At 45.2% G+C, this 25,810-nt stretch overlaps 1 protein-coding gene across 2 annotated transcripts in view; it reads left to right on the top strand.

The window, feature by feature from the left end:
* FAM234B (family with sequence similarity 234 member B) overlaps positions 1-25,810 on the top strand; it is a 254,974-nt gene that overhangs the window by 105,968 nt on the left and 123,196 nt on the right. For both annotated transcript variants that reach the window (XM_069231446.1, XM_069231447.1), the window contains one exon: positions 12,656-12,786. In XM_069231446.1, coding sequence (XP_069087547.1) covers positions 12,656-12,786 — 131 coding nt within the window. The remainder of the gene's footprint in view (positions 1-12,655; positions 12,787-25,810) is intronic.

The following is a 25,810-nucleotide window of genomic DNA, read 5'->3' as shown; positions in this document are numbered from 1 at the left end:
CTACGTTTTACTCTGTAACTTTTCCTGCAATGTCAGATTATCGAAAGCAATATACTGTTACGTCTGCTGGACTCCTGTGGTTGCGGAGATATATAGGGCTTGTAGGTTCATCAAGAACCCTAGGTATCCAGAGCCAATAAATGAGCTGCACCCTGAAGTGCGTTTTCATTCTATACCGGGTATACAGCAATTCATTTGCTGAAATATAAAGAGTAAAAAATAGCTATCAAGAAAACCTTTGTATTTCCAAAAAGGGCACAAGATAAGGTGTTGAGGAGCAGTGGTTATTTGCACATCTCTGAATTCCGGGGTGACCATACTAGCATGTGAATTACAGGGCATTTCTCAAATAGATGTCTTTTTTACACACACTCCTATATTTGGAAGGAAAAAATGTAGAGAAAGACAAGGAGCAATAACACTTGTTTTGCTAATCTATGTTCCCCCAAGTCTCTCGATAAAAATGATACCTCACTTGTGTGGGTAGGCCTAGCGCCCGCGGCAGGAAACGCCCCAAAACGCAACGTGGACACATCCCATTTTTTTTTAAAGAAAACAGAGGTGTTTTTTGCAAAGTGCCTACCTGTAGATTTTGGCCTCTAGCTCAGCCGGCACCTAGGGAAACCTACCAAACCTGTGCATTTTTAAAAACTAGAGACCTAGGGGAATCCAAGATGGGGTGACTTGTGGGGCTCTGACCAGGTTCTGTTTCCCAGAATCCTTTGCAAACCTCAAAATTTGGCTAAAAAAACACATGTCCCTCACATTTCTGTGGCAGAAAGTTCTGGAATCTGAGAGGAGGCACAAATTTGCTTCCACCCAGCGTTCCCCCAAGTCTCCCGATAAAAATGATACCTCACTTGTGTGGGTAGGCCTAGCGCCCGCGACAGGAAATGCCCCAAAGCGCAACGAGGACACATCCAATATTTTGAAAGAAAACAGAGGTGTTTTTTTGCAAAGTGCCTAACTGTAGATGTTGGCCTCTAGCTCAGCTGGCACCTAGGGAAACCTACCAAACCTGTGCATTTTTGAAAACTAGAAACCTAGGGGAATCCAAGATGGGGTGACTTGTGGGGCTCTGACCAGGTTCTGTTACACAGAATCCTTTGCAAACCTCAAAATTTGGCTAAAAAAACACTGTTTCCTCTCATTTCGGTGACAAAAAGTTCTGGAATCTGAGAGGAGCCACAAATTTCCTTCCACCCAGCGTTCCCCCAAGTCTCCCGATAAAAATGATACCTCACTTGTGTGGGTGGGCCAGGTGCCTGCAACAGAATAAGGCCCAAAACTTGTAGAGATAGAGGGGATAGCACAGCGAGTTTATAAGGACATATTCTTTTATACATCTTTACACGGACTCTGCTTTGGGGACCCACATAAGTGAGGTGTAATTTTACTTGGGAGACTGAGGGGAAAACTGAGGAGTAGGAATTTTGTGCTGGAGCGGTGATCCTACTAAGAAAAGTCAGGAAAATATGCTTTTTTTATGCAAATTTTGAGGTTTACAGAGGAGTCTGGGTAAGAAAATGTTGGGGGAGCCACGCAAGCCACACCTCCCTGGACTCCTTGGGGTGTCTAGTTTTAAAAAATGTCTGGGTTTTGTAGGTTTCCCTAGATGAAGGCCGCACCCAGGACCAAAAACATAGGTTGCCCCCCCCCCCCCCCCCAAAACACAGGTATTTTGGGAATTTATCATTTTGATGTGTGCACATACGTCCGTGATGTGCCAAACACTAAAATTGTGAAAAGAAACACACTTAGGTTATGTGAAAAAGACCCCTCACCCACCAACCAAGTTGGTGGCATGCTTCATCATCGGGGTCCCACCCGAGGCACCTAGCGTGTCACAGGTGTGCTGCGACGCCTGATTACAGCGGAGCAGGTTTTGTCATTTTTACCACACATACTGGTTGGATTTGGCACAAGAGTGATGGTTCAGTGGATAACATTTTATTAACAAGAGATTTCACAAAAATGAAATGCACTATTAATAACTGAAAGGCAAAAAACTGAACCAATGACTCACAGCTCGTGAGCAGTAAAGCCGCGACAAGGCACCAACCGCTTTACAGTCCATTCACACACCTTTCATACATGACACGCACAAGACCATTCACACCGCCAACCACGGGCCCAGCACATTACAGCACTCACATCGACAGACCGCGCCACTCAAGGGCCCATCACTTACATACGCCCACATGCCTGTTACAAGAATCCCACCAGCTGATGGGAGCGTGGACTGGCGTTTGGCTGGCACCGCCAGCCAAGCGCCACCCCAAGCACACCGCCAGCCAAGCGCCACCCCAAGCACACCGCCTTCCAAGACCCACCCCACGCACACCGCCTTCCAAGCGCCACCCCACGCACACCGCCTTCCAAGCGCCACCCCACGCACACCACCTTCCAAGCGCCACCCCACGCACACCGCCAGCCAAGCGCCACCCCAGGCACACCGCCATCACTTTTATTTTTGTTTATAAACTACAAAGAAACCACTAATTATAAAATAAGCACAAAACTACAAACACATAAGCTCTAACTAAATACATGACAGAGATGCCAACCGTGAAACATATGAAAATATAAAACAGACAGCTTACGCTCACGGTATTTCCCAGAAGGTTTTTTTTGTATGGTAACTTCTATAACAGCTGGGTACACACAGCCCAGGCTTTGAAGGGCATTCGGGACAGTACATCCGGCTCTCCCTCCGGATTAATCTCCGGGCACATACTCTACATTTCTTTGTGGGCAAGTCATTTTTGGGAGTGGGAGGAATGTGATCTGAAAAGTGCCGATCTTTCAATCTAGCCACATCCTCCACCACTTCTACTCTAGGAACTCTTGCCGGTTCCACCACAAGAAGGCTTTCTATCACCGACTCCTGAAATTTAACAAATGTCATCCTTGACTCAGGTGAACAATCTTTGTATACAATAAAGGCATTAAAAGTTGCCAAATGAAATAAATGTAGGGCCAACTTTTTATACCACACATAAGACTTACGAAGAGCAGTGTAAGGTTCCAACCTCTGATCTACTCTATCAACACCACCCATGTGCCTATTGTTGTCCAAAATGCACGCAGGTTTGCGCACTTCCGCAACCTGACCCCTAACAGCCACAGGGGAAGTACTCTCATCATGGATGGTTGATAGCATGTACACATCCCTCCTGTCTGAAAATTTCATAGCTAGCAGCTCATTATTCCGCAAGGCACTGCACTGTCCCCTCACAAGTTTCTTACAGACAAGCTCCCTTGGATAGCCTTTCCGGTTAGAACGGATTGTGCCACAAGCAACAGTGTCCACTCTAAACAACTCCTTGAACAACTGCACTCCAGTGTAGAAATTATCTACGTACAAATGGTGACCTTTGTTAAACAGCCGTCTAGCAAGTTCCCACACAATTTTTTCGCTAACTCCAAAAGTGGCCGGACAACCAGGAGGGTCAATACTGGAATCCCTACCAGTGTAGACCCGGAAATTATACACATATCCTGTACTGCTTTCTGACAGCAGATACAATTTAATCCCATACCGTGCCCTCTTACTAGGAATGTACTGCTTAAAAACTAAACGCCCCTTGAAAAGGACCAAAGACTCGTCCACACTTATCTCTTTGCCTGGAACATAGACCTCTGAAAACCGATCCACAAAATGATCAAGGACAGGCCTAATCTTAAAAAGACAGTCACAATCAGGGTGATCTCGTGGCAAGGCTAAAGCATTGTCTACAAAATGTAGCATACGAAGAAGAAGCAAATACCGATTACGTGTCATAGTTGCAGGAAATATAGCGGTTGCCATCAAGGGACTAGTAGACTAATAAGAAGCCAGTGACGGCTTCCTGATCAACCCCATCAAAAAAGTCAAACCTAAAAACCTTTTCATCTCCTCCAGATATGTGGGAACCCACTGAGTAGCTCTAGACTGAGGCTTAAGTCTGGCAGCGTTGTCCCGCAAATATTGCTCTGCATACAAATTTGTCTGCTCCACAATCTCTTCCAAAAATACATCGTCCATAAACAAGTGAAAGAAATGGACAGGCAAAAAGTTTTCCGTATTAACTCTACATCCTGGGAGACCAGTAAATGCAGGTAACTGTGGCTGCTCCATGTTTGGGGCAATCCAGGTGTCGGGTCTTCTAATGGGAAACCCATCAGCCCCAGGCTGCTGCACTCTTGGCACATCAATGTCCTCCTCTAACACAGGCCCTTCATCTGCACTGAGAGTAGCTTCCTCATCAGAAGAATACTCTCGGACAGAAAACTCACTTCCAGAATCTCCTGCTTCCTTCTCTGCCTCAGATGCAGAGTCAGTGTCGTAATCATGGTCTGAAGACGACTCAGAGCATGCGAACAACCTGCTGAGTGGTCACTCTGCGGCTAGCCATGATCCTCACTAACAACAAATGGATTGCCAACAACAACTAGCACTAAAATAAGTAATAAACAAGGTGTAGCTTTATCACAAAGAGTTATGTACTACAAAAAACTATACCACTCACTTGCCTGAAAAAGCTACTCACCAAGCAACCACTCTGCACAGACACAGCAATCACCAATGATATCCCCCTAAAAAGAAAAAAGAAAAAAGCAAATTAGACATATGACAACACAAACATCACTGTGCTCCAATCTAAGGACAATGTCAAACACACAATACTCCATTTAGTACACCACCTACAAACATGTCATTCATGCATGTCAACAATACTCCTTTGGAGTAAATTGCTTTCACTTACCTAAAGCATGCAACTATGCAATCCGCGGGACAACTACTGCCAAAACCGCAAGGATCCACAGCAAAGGAAGCAAAAGCGTTGAACTAGAAGAAAAAGAAGAAATAAATTGTTATAATCACAAATACAAATACTTTGCCAGTTGACAAACCCCCCACCACCAAGAACTTAGAAGTTGTCCCTGGTACCTAAGTGGATCCTGCCCCCCTCGGGGTAGATGGGCGTAAACAAATTGGCCAATCTGCCCCCAAGGGGGGCAGAAATGGGAAACACCTCTGTGCCCCCTGGCGTATTGGTGGTTTCTGCCCTCCTTGGACGCAGATGGGCCTACAAAAATAGGCCCATCTGCCCCCAAAGGGGGCAGAGATGGCCAATACAAACTTGCCCCACTTTAGGGGGGCGACCGTTGCCCAAGGGGTGCCCCCAAACACACACACACACCACACAATCCCTGGCGCCTAGTGTGCTTCCATCCCCCCCCCCCCGGGGGGCCAGATCGTCCAAAAAAATGGCTGGTCTGCTATCGGGGGGCCGAAACAGGAAAAAAAAATAGCCCCCAGGGGAGCGACAGTTGCCCAAGGGGTTGCCCCCAAAATAAACAATAAAAACAAAATCCCTGGTGTCTAGTGGATTTCGTCGTCCCCACCATGCCCCCCCCCCCCCTCCCCCCCCTCGGGGACAGATCGGCCGAAAAAAGGCGATCTGCCCCCGGAGGGGGGGGGGGGGGGGGGGGGCGAAACACTAAAAAAAATGGACCCCCGGGGGGGGGGGGCGACCCTTGCCGAAGGAGTCACCCCCAAAAAACACAATAAAAACAAAATCCCTGGTGTCTAGTGGATTTCGCCCCCCCGGGGGCAGATCTGCTGAAAAATCGGCAGATCTGCCCCCGGGGGGGTGAAATACTAAAATAAATTGCCCCTCAGGTGGGCGACCCTTGCCCAAGGGGTCACCCCCAAAAGAAACAGACCTCTAAAAATCCCTGGTGGCTAGTGGAGATTCCTTTCCCCCCGTGTCTGTTTCTCCCCCCCCCCCCAAAACCCCAAAAAAGGAAAGGACTCACCTCGATGGGTCCTATCCCCTCGACGCGCTGGAACTAAATGGCTTCCAGCGCGTCCAGCAACACTTGATGACGTTGGCGCGCTGTGCGCGCGCTGACGTCATCGGATTGCCGGGGGGGCGGTCGAGGGTGGAAGGGAAGGTCTTCCCCTTCCATCCCCGCCTTGGGGGGAGGGGGGCGCACTAGCGCTCCCCCAAGTTCCCGTGCCTTGGACGAGGTGACCTCGTCCAAGGCACACGGGAACTGTAGCCTTGGACGAGGTCACCTCGTCCAAGGCACAGAACGGGTTAAACACCCACTTTAAATTAATATATTACTAAAGCATGATGTGGTAGTGCACTGTCATTTACAGACAGTAAATTTCCAAGAAATGGCCAAAAGCCTTCCCACTAACTTGTAGCTTTACTGATAAAACTATATAGTGTATTAACAATAATCTGTGAAAATTGGGTTTCAGAAACATATATCATTTTAACATCACCAAGTAGTGTCCTGACTTTTTTCTCATCCTATTAAAATATTTTTTTCATCACACAGAAGTACATAAAATGGTCTTTAACAGCTACTGAAATATATTTTGAAACCAAACCTGATACCAAAAGCCTTTCATTTCACATAGGTCAGACAGTTCACCTTACAAAATCCTGGAACTCTGCAGTCACAAGGAAAAGTATGTGCATTGCAAGACGACAAACTGACTTTTGACCTTTGTCTCTGAATACAGAGCAAATGTGACAAGAATAAGATTTAAAGGCATGTAATTGCTAATTCGTTTTTTGACTGAACAGAACACCTCGACCTCATAAAATAAAACTCGCCATAGTGAGTGGTGAGTGGTCCAGCAGATTTTTCGAGCCCTGGTTCGAAATGAAGCAAATATAAAGAGTGCAGTGAAAACAGAGAATTAATCAATATTGCAGTTGTTTTTGCCTGTTTTATAAACAAAATGCTTACATTTAACACAGGTGGAAAGCATTTAAAATTGTATAGTTGGCCTTTTCGATGTGTATAGATTAGAACAAGACATTCCCTGTAATGGTATAAATGTTTACTGGGCTAGAAACGTCTTATTTCAGATTTCAGAACGTATTAGCTAGACGTCTATGATAACAGATATAAACCAGTGCGCTTCATCACAATACTGCTACCGCTTCCTCATGGCATTGCTGCTCCGCCTTCATCGCACTACTGCTCCTCAGCATGCATGGCACTGCTTTTTCCCGTTCCTTCACGCACTACTGTTCCCCTTTTCCATCACACTCCTCCCTCCAGTCCACATGATCACATTGCTCTACTGCTTTCCCTTCCGCCTCGCACTACTGCTGCGCCTTCCTCATCCACACTGTTGGTCTTGCCTCCTCACTACACTGCTCTCCCTCTTTCTCATGGCATTGGTTCCTCTCCCTCATCATCACACTACTGTAACTCCTTTCTGGTCAAACTACTGTTATATCCTCCTCATCGCACTGTTGCTCCTTTTGTCTCATTCCTCTTGCTCACTCACTCCCATTCTTTCAATCTGTCTTTTATTCAGATCTCATTAGTTTTCAAAAACGTTTTCCCCTCCCATCATTTTCCTTCATCGGCTTCCTTTCGTCCTCTCCCTGATTTACCTTGTTCGCTGTTCAGCACCCCTCCTATAGTGTGCGCACAATGGGCAACTCGCCCCTCCGTTAACAAAAACATACCAGGCTGCTTAAAGTATGTGGGAAGCCCAAGCGTAGCCCTTTATTACAGTAGTACAGTAATACGTGTTAAACATTATATCGCAGTGTAAAATCATGTACTGCATGTGAACCATCCACCACAAAGACACCCCCTCAGAGTACAGGAGAATTGTCAATTGTCATACAAATACTTCGAAGACATCCAAGGTATGAAAATATAACCTCAAGCATTTCAGTGTTTATACAAGGACGGCTGCCAGCCGATTAGTTACAGCACTCGTGTAGACAGTCTCTTGGCCACTATGGCAGCAGTGGGCATTGTACCGGCAGGCCCCAGCCGCACCGCCACCCGGGCTTTTATATCAGTCAGCAGAGGACATCACCAAAACGTCTTTGGCACAACAACTTTTCACCCCTTCCCTCCAGAAGGGTGGTCTCTTTAAATCCCAGGGCACCACATAGCGCATCGGCTCCATCGGGGTATACATGAACACAGGTGTAGCCCACAAAAGTTCCAACCAGGCATCCAGGGCAGGGCAAGAGAGTCCAGGGCCACCGGCAGGTCAACCCTCCTCTCTTGCCAGCCTAGTGCCCACACATACCCGCCTCGCTCCAGGGCCAGTCCAGCCAAGAGTCCGTATTGAGAGTATTTCCTGCTATTTCCCGCCCGAAACACCCGCCACAGGGTGAGGAGATAACCGGCGAACTCACACTCCCCCCTCGTCCCCCCCCGACCCCAAACAACTCTGGCGAGTTGAACAACTCTTGGCCCCTACTTTACAAGTGCACCCCTTCATGGTGATATAACTCGGGTTTAGTAACCTGTATCAGGTTGTGCCGCATAGATGAATTGGCCATGATTTTCTCAACCGAATGGTTTAGTTTCCTTACCGAGTCATTGATTGCCCTGGTTGACACCTCCCCCTCCCCACCCTCCCAGCCACTCCAGCCGGACCACAGCAAGGCTGCTGTTGGTAGCCGAGTTCTTACTTTAGACAAGGTGGAAAAGAGAGCCTCCCTAACACCCCGCCTACCTAGAGACACCATATCGTTGTCACCCATGTGAATGACAATAATGTCAGGGGGTGGGACCACGCCTTCGTCCAGTGCCTTTTCAAGGTAATGAAACAAATCCTATAGCTTGAGTCCTGCCAATATCCACCCAATGATGTTGAAATCCCGCTTTCCTCTGTGTTAACTCCAGGCCAGAGTCAGTAAAGTATTGAGCAGCTCTTTGAATGAAGGAGTGTCCACACCAGCACACATGAATAGTACCACGCTTGACCACTAGAACAGAGAGGCGAAGAATCAAGGTCCGAGATGAAGCCTAAACTAAATGAGGGCGCACATAATGTTCATAGCAATTGCATTTCCACCTACCAACCCTCCTCATGGCATCGTCAGATATAGGCCCAAAGCAGCAGCGAAAGGAATGCAAAGTAAACCCAGACTCCTCCTCGCCCATAATTGCCAGGGCGCGCTTGCATACTTGTGTAAATTGGTAGCGGGTGAGTAGGGACTCATTCCTGTGTATCAGCAACTTGTAGCACCCAGAGGAATTCCCCTGCCAGCACCACCGGGCAGTAGGTGGTCCACGGGGCTGAACCGAGGCACACTCATGTGCCCTTCCTGCGCGGGTCTGTCTTAGTTCTCTGCGTGTGAAGGTTCAGAGATCTATCAGTGACGACGTCGGACAGCTCAGTCCCTGACCCCAGGCCAGCCTTGGAGGCCGCAACCATTTCTGATATGCTGAATGCACCAAAAAAGGCTAGAAAATAGGTGAAGCGGAAGAGGCTAAGTTCATAGGGGGAACTGCATACCCATGCCAGGTCCATTACCAATCGAGCCAGTCTCCCCACGTCAATAGGCCTCCTGGTGTCCTCCTTAGGGAAGTTGATACGTTCCCAACCCATAATGGCCCTCCGCACCCTTGGATCTTTTGTGGGGTCCGATACCCCTTTTAACCCAGCAAAGAAGGCAATTGCGGAAAGCTGCCTCCGCACTAAGTTCAGAGACTTAACACCCTCTCTTTGCAGCACCAGGAACCTCAAGACTCCCTCTGGGTGAAACCGGTCTGCCACTACTGGGGATTGGAAGGAAGCATTGTATATTTGCCAAGACAACTCATACATATGTTTAGTTTTTGGCACCACGGATGCTGTGATCAGGTCAGAGGCGGTGGGGCACCAAGCTTCCATAGCACCGGTCGGAAGACTCACATTGTCTCGTCTGCTTGCAGCCACAGTGCTCTGAATTCTGCCGACTTTGACTGAGACAAGGCGTCAGCAACCGCATTATTTACCCCTGGGACATGCTTTGCTGAGAAAAACACGTTATAGGCCAAGCAACTGCGAACCAGGGCCTTAAGCAAGCGTAACACGAATGGACACTTTGCCTTCTGATTATTTATAGCCATGACTGCAGACATGCTGTCTCACCAAAACGCTTAGTGTTGGATAAAATGCCTCCCTAGATCTGCAGTGCCACCGCAATAGGAAAGAGCTCCAGGAAGGTAACGTTTCTTGTGAGCCCAGAGGCACCCCACTCTTTTGGCCAGTGCTGCATGCACCATCTGGTACCAAAGACTGCCTCAAAGCCCACGCTGCCCGCCGCGTCTGTGAACTTGTCCAGCACTGTGCTAGATTGATGGCTGCTGCCAAAGGAGGGTGCGGTTAAAGTTATCCCGAAAGCCCTTCCAGGTCCTCAAGTCCCCACTGACCTCAGATGACAATCTGGTGTGGTGGTGCTTGGAACGAAGACCTGCCATAGCCCTAGTGATATTTTTTTTAAAAGGCTCTCCCCATAGGAATCACTCGCAATGCCAACTTCAACTGCCCAACTAACAAGTGAAACTGGTGCAAGATGACCTTCCTTCCTGCTAGACAATTCTCAATGGAGGCTTTGAAAACCTTGACCTTATCTGCTGGGAGTCTGCACACGCCTGCCTGTGAATCAATTTCAATGGCCAGAAATGTTATCAGTGTAGAGGAACCCTCAGTCTTGTCAGCGGCCGATGGTACCCCTAATGCCCTGGCCAACTGTTGGAAGCCCAGCAGAGCCTTCCCACAAACCGTAGAGCCTGCGAGTCCCATGAACAAAAAAATCACCCAGATAGTGTACTACCCCATTTGTGTCCGGCACGTCTTTAACTGCCCATTCAAGAAACCTGCAGAATGACTCAAAGACCGAGCATACGGTGGAGCATCCAATGGGCATGCAAAGATCCAGAAAATACTGTCCTTCAAATGTGAACCCTAGAAGGAGAGTGTCTTCCGGGTGAACTGTCAGGAGACAGAAAGGTGATTCAATGTCGACCTTGGCCGTCAGGGCCCCCTTGCCTAACTTCTGCAACTTGGCCAGGGCTTCATCGAAGGTGGTGTATCGTACCGAGCAGAGATCTTGGGCTAAACCATCATTGACTGATGAGCCTTGAGGGAAGGAAAGATTGTGGATTAGGCAAAATTTCCCGGGATCTTTCTCATGGACCAGACCCAAGGTTGAACATACCAGGTCCTCACAGGGGGTGTAGGGGTGAGGGGGGTTGGGGGGAGTAAAAGGACCCGCCACTCTTCCTGTCTGCACTTCCTTCATGATTTTGTCATGTGCTATCTTCGGGTGTCGCAGGACTGACAATTGATTCTTGTGGGACCGGAGTAGAGGTGGTTCCCGTAGGTATGCGTAATCCATCTTTTAAACCGTGATATAGGGTATGGGCGTCTTTTGAATTCTTGTACCTGTCTACAGATTTCTTTCAACTCACAGTGAATCAGAATTAGCCGAAGGTGTTAGCTTGCATCCAGAGTCATTGGCAGTACAATTCCAGAAAAATACCACTGAAATTTTAAGTTAGCCCTTAATATTTCAATGGAAAAATGTATTTAAAAGTGCATTTTCACTATATATGATTCCCCCTCCACGATCCCTGACAGCAGCCAACTAAGGGAGTTAACAAAGGGTAGAGCTAGAACAGTGCAGTTGTTAAACTTATGTTGGGTAGCATCCTTGTCCGCTTAGTGACACTCTCTGCGAGTTCCTACTCTGGATTTCATGAGAGTATCCTTCTCAGGACCTTTGACACATTTAAGGTAAATTACTCACAGTCAAGATCTGTGAGTCTTTTATGAAAACAGCTGCCACATACTTTGCCAGTTTGAGAGATGTGCTCAGGATGTGATGAGATACACAAATAAGTGATGGAAGGAATGCTTGAATGAATCTCAGCCACTAGTAATCATTCAGGCCACATCCCAGTTTGTTATCGTGTGCACCATGCCACCTGAGTTTATACCATGCCATAGGCAAAACAGTGTTGACCTTGCTTCATTGGGAACAGTCCAGCCTGAATTGTGAGGCCAGGTCCTCCCTGAACCAGAACAAAAGCAACCCAGGACAGGTTTTGTCCTAATTAGGGCTCATCAGCTGGGTCAAGGCTGATTTGCACATGACTGGGTATGATCTGAGGTGGCATGGTGGGCAAAAGAACAATGGATTGGAATGTTACGCTAAGCAATTGCAAGTGGTTAGACTTATTGCATGCATCCCCCTGTCACCTTGTGTGTGTGTTGCACTGAATGAGGGCTCATTCATTTTTTTTTGTGATGGATCACGTTTGGCTAAAATGACAAACATTTTAATACAGAGCCCACTCTCATTAGTTTTCCAAGCAACAATTTTTGACCAAAGTTATCTATTCATATTTGTGAAAAGAGATGTCCCTACATAAAACCTGTTTTGAGACAGAGATATTCCACTATTTGAGAATTTAATGAAGGATAGTTAGATTTAAAAGTAAATAACTTTTCAATCTGCCCCTACATCACAAAGCTGGATGGGACAGTCCACAAATCACACTTACCAAGATAATGTTGTGAAGTAAGGGACCATCTCTCCAGAGCGGGGGGGCTAGCTGCTCTCTGGATGTAAGTTAAGCCTCAGTCAAAGGTTTGTAGGTGTATCCATATCAGAACAAATTTAATTGTATTGACTGTTCTGTTTCATTTATTAAAGTGGTCATCAGATCCTTGTGGACATTGTAGAAACAATGGATAAAAGATCATTGAAAACATAAGACCTAAAAACATGTTAAAACTTGCAACTTTTTGGCAGGCCTAGCAATTGCCTCCTTAGTTAGCCTTGGTCAGTGAATTTGATGTCCAGTGAACTTTCATTTGCCTAATTTCTTTCAGGAAAGACCATCTGGACCATGTCCTCTGCCCGCATTCCCAGTCTGAAGATGACTGCACCGGCGTTCATACTCCCAGACCTTGATGGAGATGAGACGAGTGATCTCCTTGTGCTGCTGATTGGTGAAAACCAGGTATTGCCCAAGAAGTATCCATCCTTTTTGTAGTAAAAGCTACTTATGTTGATGAAAATCATCCAGAGCTATGAATGTTATTATAATTTGAATACTGACCACATCAGACAAGGTTACATGTTTGTTTTAAATATAAACATACCAATTTTTGTAGGCTACACACACGGGAGAGCTACTTATGGGTAGCTCAAGAGCTAGTAGTAGCTCAAAAGCTACTCGTTAAAGACCCCTATACTGTCGGTGCGTGCGGTCTATGTAAAAAAAATTTTTCCCTGAAAGCTCATAACAGAATCTTCATACATGTAACTCCGCTCATAATATGAAAATGTACAGTTTTAAAAGAGCCGAGTAGAGCCAGAGTTGGTTCTAATACGGTATAAGACTATGGCACACATTATGACATTGGTGGTATAAACCGCCTACCGCCGCGGTGATGGCCGCCAAAAGACCGTCACCACGGCTGCCATCCGTCCGCCATATTATGACCACAGCTGGACTTCCGCCACAAGAAGGGCGGAAATCCAGCCGTGGCAATAGTGGCGGATGGTAGTAAGGTGGCGCTGCTACCACCAGCACCGCCACGCCAGTAGACCACCGCCAGCTGTATCATGACATATGATACAGCCTGGCGGTGTTCTGCTGGTGGGCGCTGCTGGCGGTAGCAGCGCCCCGTCCCGTTCCCTGACGGAAGACCAGCTGGATGAAGGTAAGTTGGGCTTCCAACAGGGGAGGGTGTTTTTTGTGTGTGTGTGAGGGGGGTTGTGTGCATGAATGCTTCTGTGTGTAGTGTTTGCATGGGTAAATGCATGTGTGTGAATGCATGTAAGAATGGAACTGTGAATGTATGTTTGCATGTCAGTGTGAATGTGTGTATGTATGTGTGCGAGCATGACTGGATGTATGCGTCTATGAATGTGTGCATGCCAGTGTGTGAGTGGGTGTATGCGTGGTGCCTGTCTGAAGGTGTGTGCGTGTATGGGGTGGTGGGGGATCAGAAGGTGGGGAGTGCGGATGGAGGGGATGTCGGGGGCGTCTGGGGTGTGTTTGGGGGGTGGGAGAGCCTCCTACCAGTGACAGGGAAGGAATTCCCTGTCACTAGTAGGGCCTACCACCATGGTTTTCATGGCGTTGCATCAGTTCACAAATATTTTCTAGGGGTCTGATTTCCTGGTCTACTTCTGTAAGTTCTTGTGAATTCAGGAAAGCCACTAATTCAAAGACATTTACCATGGGTGCACTTTTGTGACTTTCTTTAAGAATAGGGTCCCTGATTAGATCTGGTGTTAACAAAGACATTTTGTTTTCATTAAACTTCTTATCGTCTGACTTTGCTGTTAATGATCGCATTTGCTCTTTCACTAGGAGCAATATTGGCAGACAAAGTAGTTTTGTTCAGTGCCAGGAACTACTGTGGCAATCCGTGGCATAACAAATCTGAAGTGGGCCCCGTGCAAAGAACACGGAGCCCCCCCTCCAGACACACTCAGGGCAGGTGCTGTGCTGAGGGGGGGCGCTTCAAGGGGATCTGCAGGGCCTTTGTTACGCCACTGGTGACAATGTGTGCTTTTTGACACCAAAAACTTTTTATTATCTTTTTGGCAGTGTTTGTTACAATGGTCAGAGCCTGTCAGCTCCCACCACAGTAAATTGTTGCAAAAGCCATGTCAACCCAAGACACGCATTGATGAAATCAAAGGACTCACAAAACAAATGTTGGATCGGTTGTCTTTGCTAGTGCTTGTTTATTTTCATGCTTCCTGTAATCTTGTTGAAAATGGTTACACTGATTTTTCCGTTAGGAATATTTTTGGGAAATACTAGCATGCACCATCACATTAAACTAAGTGACGCTTCAAAGAAATAGCATCTAAAATTTCCTACTTGTATTTTTTTCTAAACATTTTATTTTGAAAGCAAATAATCATAACTCTAGTTTACACGTTTCTGCAAACATTTGCATGTAATCATAGAGCATTCTGGGAACAATATACTTAGCCTTATATTGTTAAACTTTTCAAATGTCACTATGTTTTGGAGGGGAGAAAGAAAGGAGGAGGAGGAGGAGGTGATTTTCTTAACCTCTACATTTTCAGACTCCCGGGCATCGAAAGACTCATTATGGCAGCATTTATAATATGAAGGTCTAAAGACTATTATAATGATATGAATCCCAGAGGTTGTATTTTACCAAATGGTTAATTTAGCTATCATCAAAACTACCATTCCATATGGAAACTGTGATTCTCCAGTATTGGATCTTTCATAGATTTGCATGCTCGAATCATTCCCCGTCGGCGTAGTGGGAGTCCCAAGGTATCATAATAAAGCAATGTGTATTACTAGAATAGGCATTAATGGCAATGAACCATTGGCTGTATAGCCTACTAAAGTCCCTTTTTTTTTTTTTCTTTTTTTTTAAAGGACCAAATTATAGACCTCAGTCAATCAGGCAACAGCACCCTCTAAAACACTCCCAAGAGAGGCTGAGTCCCTCAGATTATCTACCACACGTCGTGTGGTGGGAGTCTGTCTGCGCTCTGCTCAGTTTTCAATACTTATTCCAAATCCTTAAGAAAATTTCTTTGCAGAACTCCATAAATGAAAGGGATGCTCCTTCCCTGCCATTTGAAGCTGCCCTACAAGGTTGGGGGCCCCCAGTGAGGGAGATGTTTGGTGTTTGGAATGTTAATTGGGGGTCATGACCAGCTCACCAGGCTGACACGGCCCTAAACCGGGCACTCCATGTTATGGAGGTGAGAAAGAGAGGAGGAGATGATTCTCACTTCCTCTTCATTTTCAGACTCCCAGGCATTGAAAGACTTATTATGGCAGCATTTAGAATATGAAGGTATAAAGACTTTTTATAATGATATGAACATTACTATTATGCATGTGGCCACTTTTTTGTGAACTGTTTTCACTGGAACGCTAAACGAATTTGATCATGGTGACATAACGTTATTTTAACTGTATCTGATTTACACCACTGGGAAAAGAAATGGGATGACATTGATGTATAATGGGAGATGTGGTATTTCATGGGCACGTGGTAATGGAAATAAGAGCACCTGTGATTGAGCATCTTAAGACCTACTTCATGTTAGCAAGACATGGTTAACGAAACACGTTAGGAGGATTTCCAGATTGCAGGCTAAGCTTTATTTAAATAGGAGGATTTGTAGATTGCAGGTCATTCTTTAAATAAATATCTGGAGAACTCTGAATTTGGGCTTTGACACTTTTCTTGTGGATGGATGTAAATGGGCGGGATGCTCCTTCTCCTGCCATTCGAAGCTGCCCTGCAAGGTTGGGGGCCACCGACTAAGATGTCACCACTAGGGAGTTATAGTTAGGACCATGTTTCTATAGAAAAGCGTTTTTTGACTTGCCTTTATCTTTGGCACCATTTGATGAATCTTCACGAAATTTATTTTTAAAAGTGCCCTGTGATTCTTGTTGCGCATGGAAAGTTTTGGGGTAAACTGTCAAGCGGGGGCAGAGAAAAAGGGGGGTGGGGGGAGGGGAGTTGCGTTTCCCCTGTTAATTCCCATAAGACCTTCAGACACAACTACAGTCCGAACCACTGGACGGAATTACACCAAATTTGTCAGAAAGCTAGCTTTCAGTGTGCAGATTACGCTTTCGCATATTTGGTGTAAATCTGTTCAGTAGTTTTTGAGATATTAAAGGAAATCCATATTTGTATATCTGTGATTGTGAATAATTCAACAACAATAAAACAAAGTGAAAAGCAGCATACGGGGTCAGGGTGGAGGTACCCTGTCCCCAGGAATGTTATATAGGGGTGTTTTGAAGGCCAAATTATGGGTTTACAATGATTTTCCTTCACCATGCGTGTTGTTCATGATTAATCGTGATTAATCGAGAATAATCATAAATAAGCACAAAAAATAATAATTTTTAATTCAGACTCATTCATACATGAATTTATTCACTCATACATGCACTCAGACTCATGCGCCCACTCACACACTCATGCACCCACTCAGACCCACTCAGACACTGACACACCCACTCACAGACCCAGACACTCACCCACTCAGACCTACACTCACCCACTCAGACCTTCACTCACCCACTCAGACCTACTCACTCACCCACAGACCCACTCAGGCACTCATGCACCAACTCAGAAACCTACTCAGACCCTCTTGCACCCACTCAGACACTGATGCCCTTACACACAGGTGCACTCAGACCCTCTCACTCACCCACTCACGGACCCTCTCACTCACCCACTCACAGACCTGCTCACTCAGACCCACTCAGGCACTCATGCACTCATGCACCTACTCAGAACCCTACTGAGCCCCTAATGCACCCACTAACAGACCCACTCAGACACTGATACACCCCGATACAGACCCACTCAGACCCTCATGCACCCAGTCACAGACCCACTCAGACACTCACGCACCAACTCGCAGACCAACTCAGACCTGCATGCACCCAGTCACAGACCGATGCACCCACTCTCAGACCCTCACGCACCCACTTACAGACTGACTCAGTCACTCACATATATTCTCTAACAGACCCACTCACATCCTCATGCACCCACTCACAGACCCACTGACACCCCCATGCACCCACACACAAATCAATCAGACCCTCACGCACCCATGTTCACACCCAGACAGATACTCTCACACCCAGAGACACCCTCTGCCTACCTATTCTCACACGAAGAGAGACAGACTTTACGGCTGTGCATTGTACGGGGTTGGGTGGTTATGACGGCTAGGCCCTGCAGCCAACCCCTGCTGTGTACGCCCGAAGGCTGTGCGCAGCACAGGGTTGAATGGTCATAGGGGTTGGCCTGCTCTAGCCTGACCACAGGCCAGGCCCTGCGGCCAACCCTTGCTGCACACAGCCAAAGGCCGAGCGCAGTATGGGGTTGGGTTGTTGAAGAGGTTGGCCGCAGGGCCTGACAATAGGCTCAGCATTGTGGCCAACCGCTGCCACGCACGGTGTGGTTGGATTAACATATAGTAATGAAAATTACTTTACGTAAAAAATAAAATTAAAAAAAAGGTGGAAATTCACTGGAAAAAACAAATGTTGCCGGAATGTTACAGGTAGGAAATAGAATTTAAAATACCTTTGAAATTCACCTTAAAAAAAAAAAACAAAGGTTACATGGATGGTATAATTTGGTTCTGAATTTACTCGTACAAAACCGTGGAGATTCAGCAGTTTTAGTTCGTTCTTTCAAGTAACTATAACTCTCGCTTTAAGGTAACTAACTCGCGCCCTTGCCGAGCACTGCTAATTACACCACAAATTAGCACTCATGACATCTTTGATAACATCATTGATAATGGGACTGTAACATCTGCAGTAAAAGTATTGATCAGATAACTGTGCATGGCAAGGGCGTGCTATATTGCCTCCATCCAGAGCAGAAAGTGAGAGACTGCAACATTTGACACACCTTTTCACAGAAAACATTTAAAGACATGGAATGTTGACTTTTACTTTGGCTCCGGAAGCTTAAAACTAAAAAATGCCATCTCTCTGAAGAGGGAAGTAATGAGTCTTCAAAGACTGTGACATCTAAGAAAAGTGATAGATCTGGTGAAAAACTGTCTTCAGCACCACCTCGTAAAACTATGAAAAAAATCTCACCATAGCTCTTCTGGGCAAGAAAAAAACATGAGTAATGTCCAGCTTCCTCAAAAAAAGGAAAAGATTCCTTCAGAAAAGGTTAGTTCAGAGCCTACTTCTCCTTCCCTAAAGAAGGCTCAGACTAAGAAGGCCTCATAATCACTACCATTGACGACAATCTAAAATCTAATTCCTGGCGACGACTATGTCATCGACGACTGCCTCATCGACGATGACTGCCACGACTTAAGCATCGACGTTCACTACAGCTGTGACGCCCATGATCATTTCATCATCGCCGTCATACCAACAAAATCGCAGTTGTTTGTGGCCCATCAATAACAGATCCATCCACGAAGCTACCATCAACGAAGTCTCTGTCGATGAGGGACCTACCGTTGGTGAGTGATTCGTCGACGAGTGAGCCGTCGACGAAGGAACAGTTGACACCACTGAAATCCATTGATGAAAACATCATTTTAGCCTTTGTCATTGATTGCTCCAAGAAATGAATTTCCTACAGAGAATATTCCATACCACACCTCATCCAGAAAAAGTTTCATCCCTTCCCTTCTAGCTGATGATTCAGAAGACTGCGGCCCCCTTTGGGGTGGCTCGTAACCCATCAGAGCATCATGTCAAGTGCAAGGAGGATGAAGATGATGAAGGGCAATACTATGACAAACGCTATTATACTACTGGGGAGCGATCTGAGCAGGACCAGCAGAAATATTCTACTTATCAACAACAGGAGCATCAGGAACAATCCATCCAAAGGCCTATGTCTTTAGCGAACAACTTGCAAAGTATGCTCCAGGTATACTGTCAGAGGTTCCCTGAACCGGCTGACACATCCTCCTCAAGGCAGACACGTAGGCCAGTAGCATCCCCTCAGCTCCGAACACCTCTTTCATGACCACCAAGACTTCCAACTGCTCCTGCAACCCCACTTCCACAGGTGGCTGCTATCATAGCTGACAACCCACCTTACACGAAAGTGAGAGGGGAAGGGAAATAAGAGACAATGCCTCAATTCCTAATCCCAACTCCATCCCCTCTGGTACCACCAACAACAGATTCCCCACCGGAGGATATCGGCGGATTTCCTAATTTGATGGTAAGAGCTGCTAAGAGTTTTGAGCGTCTGCTTCTCACCAAACAAGAAGATTGCTTTCTTCACAGTTTTAAAGACCCCACCAAGAAATATGTTCTGTCATTGACTTTATTTGGCAAGAAGGACTCAAAATTGTGAAACATCCGGCTACAGTATCTGCAGTCACCCTCAGACTTAATAAAAAATACAAAGCTCCTGAACACTCTCAGACATGCTTCATCAGCCAACCAAAACCAGACTCTGTGGTATCCCAGGTAGCCCAACGTTGCTCCAACAATCCTCCTGACAAGGGTGGTCGAAGGCTCAAAAACATCAGGAAGATATTTTCTTCTATGGCAGCCCCAACAGTTAGGGTGGCAAACTCTCCGGCAATATTAGGCTGCTACGACCACCAAATGTGTTCAGATCTACCTTACATACCAGTCTGGGCAGACTCTGTACAGTCAACAATATCCTCAACAACAACGGACTTACAGACAACCAACAACAGCAGCATATAAACACACAACTAGAGGAACGTTTTTGTCCCGGGCAGGGATTCCAACAGAAAACAGTGACCCATTCATAATGCCGGCTACCCCACTCAACTCTCCCACTCCACTGGTGGGTCAGAATTTACATCATTTCCCTCGGTGTTCCCTCATTACATCTGACAAGTGGATGCTCGATCTGACCGCACAGGGTATGGCCTGGAATTCATCAAAATACTGGCAAATACCATGCCTAAGGGACCATACCCTCCACATATGAAACAACTCCTCATGCAGGTATCCATCATGCTAAAAAAAGGAGCAATAGCAGTAGTCCTGAAACCACAAAAGGGAATGGGGTTTTACTCTCATTTCTTCCTCATTCGCAAGAAGTCAGGAGTTTGGCACACCATTCTAGACCTCTGCAAATTAAACAAATTCCTGAAGAAACAATCTTTCTGCATGGTGACACTCCAAGATATACTTCACCTTCTCAGTCCAGGAGATGATACGACGGCCTTAGACCTCAGGATGCATATGTGCATGTACCAATTCACCGGAAACACCACTGGTTCCTGTTATTCAAGGTAGCCGGCACGCACTACCAGTCCTGCTATTCGGACCAAAATCAGCTGTGCACATTTTCACCAAACACTTAGCTACAATGGTGGTCTATCTCAGAGAGAGTGAACGTTGGGTCTTTCCATACCTGAATGACTGGCTAATAAAAGCACAGACACACCAACAAACAGTAAAGGCCACAACAACCTGTCTAACATTATTCCGCAGACTTGGTCTCACAAGCAACGTCCAAAAATCTCACTTGAATCGGACAACAACCTTAACATTCTTGGGAGCATTCTTAGGCACAGTCCAGAACAAAGCTTAAATCGCATAAGACAGACAAATACAATTTTGACAACTAGCGCAGAGATTAGCCACAAAAAAGTCAGTTTCTGTCCAAGTATACAAATTGCTTCTCTGAATGTTTTGTTCGTGCATTCACATCATTCTGAGTTGTCTACAAATGTGTCCACTCCAAGAAGAATTGGACAAGCAGTGGCTACTGGCCCAGGGTTTGTTCAGGACACAGTTCACATCATTCCAACAATGGCACAGCCATGGTTTTGGTGGACTCAGGCATCATATCTATCCAAGCGTCTATAATTTGTGGCACAAATTCCTGAGTATGTCATAATTGATGCGACGCTGGAAGGTTGGGGTGCCCATCTGCAAGACCTGACGATCAGCAGAAAATGGGATTCCAAGGAAGCAAACCTGCACATAAATCTGCGTGAGCTGAAGGCCATCACTTTGGCATTAATATCTTTCCTCCCCAAGATAACGCACTCATCTGTGCTCATTCATACAAACAATACGACCAGCATGTTCTACATCAACAAGCAGGCAGGAACACGCCCACCAGCACTCACTCTTCAAGCACAGCCGATCTGGAACTGAGCTCTGCAACATCACATAATGCTCAGAGCAAAACATGTACCATGGGTATACAACATCCTTGCAGACTCATTAAGCAGGACCAACATCACCTGCCACGAGTGGGCGCTCCACCAACATGCTCTGGACAAACTGTTGCATCGTTGGGGCAAACCAAACTTAGACCTGTTTATGACAAGGGAGAACAAAAAATGGCAATTCTTTGGAAGTTGACACCACCAGATGGGATCGTGGGGAAATGCGTTTTCGATGGGATGGTCAGGAATCTATGCTTATGCTTTTCCCCTTAATTCCATTGATCCCAAGGTTTTTCAGGAAAATGAAGAGAGCCCTGCTGAGTCCTTCTCATTGCTCCGAGGTGGCCCAGACAGTTTTGGTTCATGGAGCTCCTGCTGCTGTCTGAATAGCCTCACATGCAGCTCAAATCAATACCAACACTGCTGATGATGAGCCATGGTCAGGTCTGTCATACTAACCCGACATCGCTACTTATGAGCCTGATCCTGAGTTCAATGAGTTTGCCATGCTAGACATTCCTTCTGACTACAGGGAAATACTGGTGAAAGCAAGGGAAGAGACCACTAACAAAACCAAGCCCAAAATTCACCCTTTCTCATTATGACCCAAACAAATTCTCCTACTCCTACTACATCTAGTGCAATCCGGATTAACCCATCCTTCTATCAGAGTGCATCTGGCAGCAATTTCCAGATTTAGACGTTCTAGTCTTTGTGGTTCACCAGAATCCTAAAACAATTCTTAAGATATATTCAGGACATATCCTCCAGTGAAGAAACTCCAGCCATCGTGACTCCTGAATGTGGTTCTAGGACAACTCATTAAAGCTCCATTCTAGACCATTGCAAAGCCGAACTGCAATACCTCATTTGGAAAACAGCACGTCTTCTAGATCTCGCATCTACCAAGAGAGTTAGTGACATTGAGGCATTTACCATGAAGTAACCTTTCCTTCAATTCGAATCAGACAAGGGAATTCTTCGGACCAGTCCCAGATTTATACCAAAGGTACCTTCGGACTTCCACTTAAATGAGCCAGTAGTGCTACGGACATTCTTCCCAAATCCACAAACCATTGCAGAGCCGTCCTTCCATGCAAAAGGTGTCTCAAGTTCTATTTGCATAGAACCCATCCTATTCACAAAGGGGATCAAGTATTTGTGGCATGTAGTAACCTCAGACAGGGTCATCCAGTGTCTAAACAAACCATATCCAAACAGATCACATCCACCATTCAGTTCTGTCACAGACAAGCAAGGAAACCATTGCAAGGCAAAGTTAAGGTCCATTTCACCAGGGCTGTCTCCACTTCCACAGCTCTGTTTGCTGGTGTGCCCATCAAACACATCTGCAGAGCAGCAACATGGTCCAACAGGCACACCTTTACAAAACATTATTGCCTTGATGAGGCTGACAAGGCTGATGTGGCTGTGGGACAAGAAGTATTATGACCCCTGTTCCAATAAGAAAAGCCTCTCACACCTCTATTTTCAACTGTCCGTAATATATATATATATATATATATATATATATATATATATATATATATATATATATATAAATTTATGTTTATTAAGTGTGATTTACTTCTGACTACTCTGATTCAAGCATGTGAATCTATAAAAGATCCAATACTGGAGAAGAAAATTGGTTACTTACCTGTACCTGTAATTTTTCAGTATTGGTATCTTTTATAGATTCACATGCGACTCACCCTTCTCCCTTGAGAGGCTTTCCTTTTTTCTCTAATACTACAGTAGTACACTTGTACTCAAAAAGCTGAGTGACTCAAAGAAATCCAGTGATCTAATAGTATGACCAATGAAGAAGTGTTGCAGTTTCAGAGTTGTGTTGGTTTTGATTTATTCTTTTCACAGTTATTCACATTTCTTGAGTAAAATCCATTACAGACAGACCGCCGACACGCGTTTCGTCATCTAGACTTTTTCAAAGCTGCAAGAAGATATACAGGGTATCTTACACAAGTGTAACAATAACGTAGGCATATGAAAATTAACTGTTAAGTCACCATCACCAGCTAGTATAAGAACACCTTTGGAGTTCAGGAAAATATCTAATAAATAGCCAAGTGCGTATAAAGAAAGTCCGAAACAGATTGTGACTAGTAGACTGGCCATGCTAAGTTCTTGCAAAGTGCTCTAGAAACGTGTCAGTTTATATAATGAAACAAAAAGGGGAGAATACCATGGATGACAGTAACAAGAGATGCCAAAGACCAAAGAAGAGGAAGAGAAAAGGGAGCCAAATCACAAAAAAACAGAATCCCATGCTTTGAGTGGCTAATTAATGTTTAGCCAGCAAAATTTAAAAGTATGCTAGAAAGGAGAACATGTACCTGAATTCTACGACTAGTGCCCGTATTCTAAGCTTCAAAGGCCATAGTGTGGTACCTCATTCAAATATAAAGAAATACCAATATTTCATTGTGATGCAGGATAGTGCTAAAGCTATCATGGAGGTTTAAAAGGGACTAATCACCTAGATGATACAAGTACAGGGGCAAAGAATGGAAATCATTTACACCACCATCAACAGGAACAAGTTTTGAAGAAACACGGCCAAATAGGTGCAGCCAAATATATAAACAGTGGTGGTAGTAAACTACATAACTTTACACGGTGCATTTAGGAACAAGTAAAAAAGGGCAACTGCCCAACCTAGCAGTGAGTGAGGAGTTCACAAATCGTCACCTCGAAGTGTACACATTAAGTAGTCATAGGCCTTACTGATGCAGCGTCCTACAGTGCTGAAAAAATGTAGACTCAGTACCACCAGTCAGCGTAGCTATGAGTGTCAGAAGATGTATCTGTAAATATGGAGGGATGTTATATAGAAATTTGCAGTCAAAACACCAAACTTGGACAAATTAAATTTAAGTAGCGACCATCCCAATACATACATGTACTAGTTACAGTAGTGAATCAGTAAGGACGTATTTGATGTAGCAAAAGAAAGCAAGGCATTCTTTGCCCATACAAGCCGTAATCTAAATCCAGTATAGCATTTGCAATACAATTGTCTCACATTTGTGAAAGTTAGAGCTTTTGTTGTTGAAAATGGCATTATTTTTTATTTTTTTATTTTTTGTATGCAGTGGAGAGATATTTGCATAGCACTGGGGCTTGCTATTCATATGACCTTCCGGTGCTGGAGAACCAGAAAATGGTAAATAGGTTATAAGGAAGGGGAGAAAAGAGTAATATGCTGGCTGAGAAAAAAAAAGTCATTAGCAATATCCTGGAAAACGTAAACACTCATAGAGAATGCTGCATTAAGGAGAGCATGTGAAATATAAGCAGGAGCAACATGGTATGTTAATGCTTTTACACTTATAATATGCTGGCTGGAAAAAAACCTGGAACATTTACCATTCTAATGTGCATGAAGCAGGGAAAGGGTGCAATACCACAGGCTGTCCCTAGGTGTCCCTTGGGACCTCTTTTGGCCACATAAGGTACCCTGTAATCTTGAATTCCACACATCCTCAATGACTTTCGGTCATTGTGCTGAAAAATGTAGCACAGCACCCATTAAATTCGCTAAATGGAGCCCTGTGGCTGTCTGAAATCTCTGGCCTAGAGGAGAATGGAGACAATATCAGAGTAGAATGAAAGCTTTGAAAAACACACAGCAATTACCCAATAAAGCAATTGGTATAAAAAGACACACACATATTATGATTACAGATTCAGAATGTAAGCAACATGAGCATGGAATTGGTATTTCAGCAACATAAACACTGAGTCAACCATAACTAAAAGTAGTTCTTTAAAATAACGTAATGAAACATGAAATAGCAGAGAAAGCACTTCTGACCAAAACACAGAAGCAAAAGCATTATAAATGTTTTTGTACTGTGCATATGTAAGAAAGTTGCTGTTGTGTAACTTTTTTTATTTCTTTTATGTTAAGCAGGTGATATTTTTGAACTTCGAAACGGAACTAACACCATATATGTATTATGCTGACATATGGTAAATACTGCGTAGGTTTAGGATATCAAAGTGAAAACAAAGCTTTTGAAATAGTGTTAAATTTGCCTCGCTCTTCCATGTCTGAAGGCCTTATCTTGTGCCACAAACGTTGCTAAAGATTGGGCTGTAAGTAGTCTGTTAACTATGCAAATTGTCCTAAATCCACTCTTACAGTGACGCCAACACAGAACAAGAGGCTGCCATGCTATGTGACAAGCCTCAGGAGCCGTGAAGAGGCCAAAAGCGAGCGTGTGAATCTAGCCCTATGGCGGGGGGGGTAAAAGAAATAGTACCTGATCAAAGCGGATGACCACTAATTAAGGGAGATTAATCGGTCGTTG

The sequence above is a fragment of the Pleurodeles waltl genome, chromosome 4_2, assembly GCF_031143425.1.
Source record: "Pleurodeles waltl isolate 20211129_DDA chromosome 4_2, aPleWal1.hap1.20221129, whole genome shotgun sequence".
Classification (NCBI taxonomy): Eukaryota; Metazoa; Chordata; class Amphibia; order Caudata; family Salamandridae; genus Pleurodeles; species Pleurodeles waltl.
This window is presented reverse-complemented; position numbering and strand designations above follow the sequence as displayed.